The 4,249-nt window shown below is 55.5% G+C and overlaps 1 protein-coding gene across 1 annotated transcript in view; it reads left to right on the top strand.

The window, feature by feature from the left end:
* Positions 1 to 690: 690 nt before the first annotated feature.
* Positions 691 to 4,249, top strand: part of GPC2 (glypican 2) — a 6,769-nt gene continuing 3,210 nt past the window's right edge. Inside the window, exons 1-4 of the mRNA XM_040634845.1 lie at positions 691 to 1,443; positions 2,109 to 2,267; positions 2,549 to 2,871; positions 3,694 to 3,774. Coding sequence (XP_040490779.1) covers positions 1,278 to 1,443; positions 2,109 to 2,267; positions 2,549 to 2,871; positions 3,694 to 3,774 — 729 coding nt within the window. The 5' untranslated portion in view covers positions 691 to 1,277. The remainder of the gene's footprint in view (positions 1,444 to 2,108; positions 2,268 to 2,548; positions 2,872 to 3,693; positions 3,775 to 4,249) is intronic.

Genomic DNA, 4,249 nt, shown 5'->3' with positions numbered 1-4,249 from the left:
TTGCACGGTACAAGGGGACCAACTCGCTCACGTTACAAATACCCCCCCCCCCAAACAAAACAGGACCCACTCCTTCATTGTCAGGCTGGAGCCAGATTCCACACTGAAGGGAATGGGAAGCGCTTAATGATCCCGGGCCGCAGCCGCCATTAGAACAGGGCAGAAACGCTGAAGGAGTAAAGGCAAATTCCCATTTTCCATTTTCCCAGAAGATAGTATCTCTGAAAAGATCCTGAGGTAAGTGGGCTGGGGAGCTTCCTAACCAATGCAAGGAGTGATTATCGGTCTATTGGGGCCTAGGACTTGGGGTTCCTGGCCTCTCTGGAGAAAAACACTGAGGCAGGGAGGAGAGCGGTTGCTCTCTCAGGGCTGGGAGTGCTGGGAGTGGGCATATTCTCGGGTCCAAAAGGAGCCTCACTGTCTGAGCCTGGAACAGCGGCGTCTGGTTCGGCAGGGATGAGGAAAGATCACTGCCTGGGGTCCCTCGGGGCTCTGCGGTCACCCCACCTCCAGGACAAGCGCCGGCTGCTTCTCTCCGGTGGTGGAAGAATCCAGAAAAACGCGGGAAGGCACGAGGCACGTTGTGCGCAGGCGCGTACTCAAACGGCCCGTCCCACTGGTGGTAATTGTCGCGAGGCTTGAGCGTGCGCGAGCTCGTGCTCACCACGTTCCAGTCACGCTGCTCGGGCAGCCTCGTGCGGGCGCAAGCTTTTCCGCGTGCCGTCCCGTCACGTGGGCTCGGGCGCGCAGACGGCCTGCTTTAGCTTTTCTCCGCCCAGGTCCGGCCCCTTCTGCCCCCAATTTCTCCCTCCATTGGCCCTGCTTCGCACTAGACTAGTTGTAGCCCCTTCACTCTGGCTTCTCAACTGCCATAGGCTGGGTTCCGCCCAGGCCCCGCCTTTCGAATAGGATAGCCACGCCCCCAAGAAAGGCTACGCCCCTCCCCCACCAGCCTCCTTAGTTCCGCCGAGTTCCGCCCCCCTGCCGAGCTTCCCCACTACATTGGCTTAATTTCTCCCTTGGCCCGCCTCTGAGGCCCGCTCCTTACCATCATTGGCGGGGCCCCGCCTCGGACCCCGCCCCCTGTCCGGCTCCCGGCTCCCATTGTCTCCGCAGATGCCGCTTGGTCCAGCTATTCGTGCTCGGTGTTCAGTTTTCCGAGGTCCCGCTCTTTCTCTGCCCGGCGGAGAGGTCCCGCGGCAGAGAACCGACTTCCCGAGTTCGGGCTGTTCTTTCCTTCTTAGGACACACTTTGGTGAACCAGGGTGGCAACAGCTATGTCCGCTCTGCGATCTCTTCTGCTTCTACTGCTGTCTCTGTGTCCCGGTCCTGGTCCTGGACCCGGGAGCGAGGCAAAGGTCACCCGGAGTTGCGTTGAGACCCGGCAGGTGCTGGGGGCCCGGGGATATAGCTTAAGCCTACTCCCTCCCGCCCTGATCTCAGGTGAGGAGAAAGAGGAAGACTAGAGAATTGGGGGCGAGGGAGGGGGCGGGGGCGGCTCCTCCCCAGTTCACAATAACTCTCCTCCCTTTCAGAATTACCGTTATAATAATCTTTTCATGCCATAGTCATGCCGGTAATATCTCTTCTCCTGAACTTACTTACCAGGATCACAATAAGCCTCCTGTTCACATAATAGGTTTCTTACTCCACCCCCACCCTAGGAATCCCGTTCTAGTAATTAACACCCCCCTCTGTATTTCTTCACAGTTCTATTTGTTCCCATCGCTATTTCTAGGAGCCCCTTCATTGATAATACTTTATTGCTTACCTAGTAACCCCACCCTTCCAAACCCCATTCTTCCCATAAATGCTGCCCTGTAAGTCCTTAGTGGCCTGGAGTGTGTGATGTTGGGGAGGGTCATCTGGGGACACTGATCACTAATTTGGCTCATTACTATTTGATCCCATGACTAATGCCAATGGACTCCATTTGCGTGAGGGGAAAATAAGGAGGGGATAGGGTCAGGTGGGGATGAGGGAGAGACAATAGAAAAAAGAGCAGACAGGTAGAAGAGAAAGGATAGCTCCCTAGACAGACAGAAGGAGGAAGGAATTTCATGATAACACTCCCCCTCCTCCCATTCCTCTATGTCTCCTCTGTCCAGGTGAGCACCTCCGGATCTGTCCCCAGGAGTACACCTGCTGTTCCAGTGAGATAGAGCAGAGGCTGACTTGGGAGACTGAGACCACCTTCCGAGGCCTGGTGGAGGAGAACGGCTCATTCCTTGTTCACACACTGGCTGCCCGGCACAGAAAATTTGATGGTGAGGACTTGGGGTCCCCAAACCTGGCCTCACACCTCCTCTCTGTGCTCATGACCCCAGCAAACATCCTGCCTTAGCTCCTCTTCACCACCACTCCCAGATTCTGTCCAATGTTGGTCCCCCCCTTCCCAGGCTTCCCAGGTCTCTTAAGAGTTCCTGAGGCTCTAACTCACTTTTCTCTTGCCCCTCCATCCCCGTCTCTTCCTGCCTTCACCCTTTCAATTTTCCATCCTTCTCTGGCCTCACCCCACCTCACACTCCTTTCTCCACATTTGCCACAGAGCTTTTTCGGGAGATACTCTTGTCATCTGAGCGCTCTCTGGCCCTGCTCTTCCACCGCTCCTTCGGCCACCTGTATTCCCAGCACGCCCCTGTATTCAGTGGCCTGTTCTCTCGGCTGCGGGACTACTATGAGAGGTCCGGTGAGGGGTTAGATGACGCTTTGGTGGATTTCTGGGCACAGCTCCTGGAGAGATTGTTCCCCCTGCTGCATCCACAGTACACCTTCTCCCCCGACTACCTGTTTTGCCTCACTCGCCTCGCCTCTTCTGCTGATGACTCTCTGAAGCCTTTCGGGGACGCACCCCACCGCCTCCACCTGCAGGTGAGAGGCCCCAAAGCCTGAGCTTCAGCCACCTCTGACCTGGTGACCTCTGAGCTGTGCACCACTCACCCCAACCCCCCTCTCATGCCCCACTCACCCCTGACCTGGTGATCTCCCCCATCCTGTATGGCAGCCATCTCTGACCTGGTGACCCCTATCTTGAGCCCCAGTCCCCTCTGCCTGACCCAGTGCTCTTTGGTCTCCTTTAATTGGGTACCCCCTCACTCTCATTCTGTGCCCTAGTTTCATACGAATCCCTGACCCACTCACCTGCTCTTGGCCCCCAGCCACCTTTCTGCCAACTGCTCCCTAATCCTAATATCTTAATTTCCTGTGGTTCAACTAACCATGAATTAGGCACTTAATAGTTGAGACGGACTTCCATTTACAGCACCTCATTTAATTGTTACTGTAACTTTTTGAGATAGATAGTAGTACCCCTATTTTACAGACAAGAAAACTGAGCCTCCCAGAAGTTCAGGTTTCACAGCCAGTAAGTGGTAGAGGTGTATCTTACACCCAGGTCTTCTGGCGTCAAGTTCATTGTCTGTTATGATACGCCATCCTTCTATTGCCAAGCCCTATAAAACACTATCCCTCCATTTCTTCCCAAACCCAGTTCCCCTTTATCCTTCTAGACTATAATTCCTTTGAGCCTCTTGAAACTGCCTTCTTGTACCACCTGACAGTCCTAACAACCCCACAATAACTCCACAAACCTAACCCCCACTGCTTGTGCCCTTGGTGTAGTCTCTTGGCTCCAGTCTTGACTGAACCATGACTGGCCCTATGGTTTCTCTCATCTTCTTTCCCCTGCCCCAGATAACCCGGGCCCTGGTGGCTGCCCGGGCCTTTATCCAGGGCCTGGAAACTGGAAGAGATGTGGTCAGCGAAACACTTAAGGTAAGAGGGGGCGTGAGTGTGGGCAGGGCCCAGGGAGGGAGACGCAGAAGTAAGAGAGGACCTATGAGGAAGAGTCAGGTGCCAGCTGGAGAGGTCCAGGACCTTCCCGTATCAGCCCCGAGGCCCCAGTATCCAGGGTAAAGCAGGAAGGAGGGGTTGGGAGTGAAATCTCCCTTGTGTCATGATCCATGACCTCTTCCCATTCTCTGACCCTATTTTGCTCTCTGATGACTCCCCCCTACCCCTGCGAGCCTCTGGTGGTCTGCTCATCTTCATAGCAGCCTGAGATTGAAGTACTGCCTCCACCCCCGCCCCCTCCCCCCCGCCCCGCCGTTTCCCACAGAACCGCTCCATGGCTCCCCCTTCCCTGCTTCTTTAGGTCAGATTCCTGCCTTGGCCTTCGAAGCCCTCTCTTCACCATCCATTTTCTCCCTGACCTCCCATCTTTACCTCTTGAACCGCCCCCCCCCCCCCA

This window comes from Ursus maritimus, unplaced genomic scaffold (assembly GCF_017311325.1).
Source record: "Ursus maritimus isolate PB19 unplaced genomic scaffold, ASM1731132v1 scaffold_2, whole genome shotgun sequence".
In the NCBI taxonomy this organism is placed as follows: Eukaryota; Metazoa; Chordata; class Mammalia; order Carnivora; family Ursidae; genus Ursus; species Ursus maritimus.
Note: the sequence above shows the minus strand (reverse complement) of the source record. Positions and strands in the feature narration are given on the sequence as shown.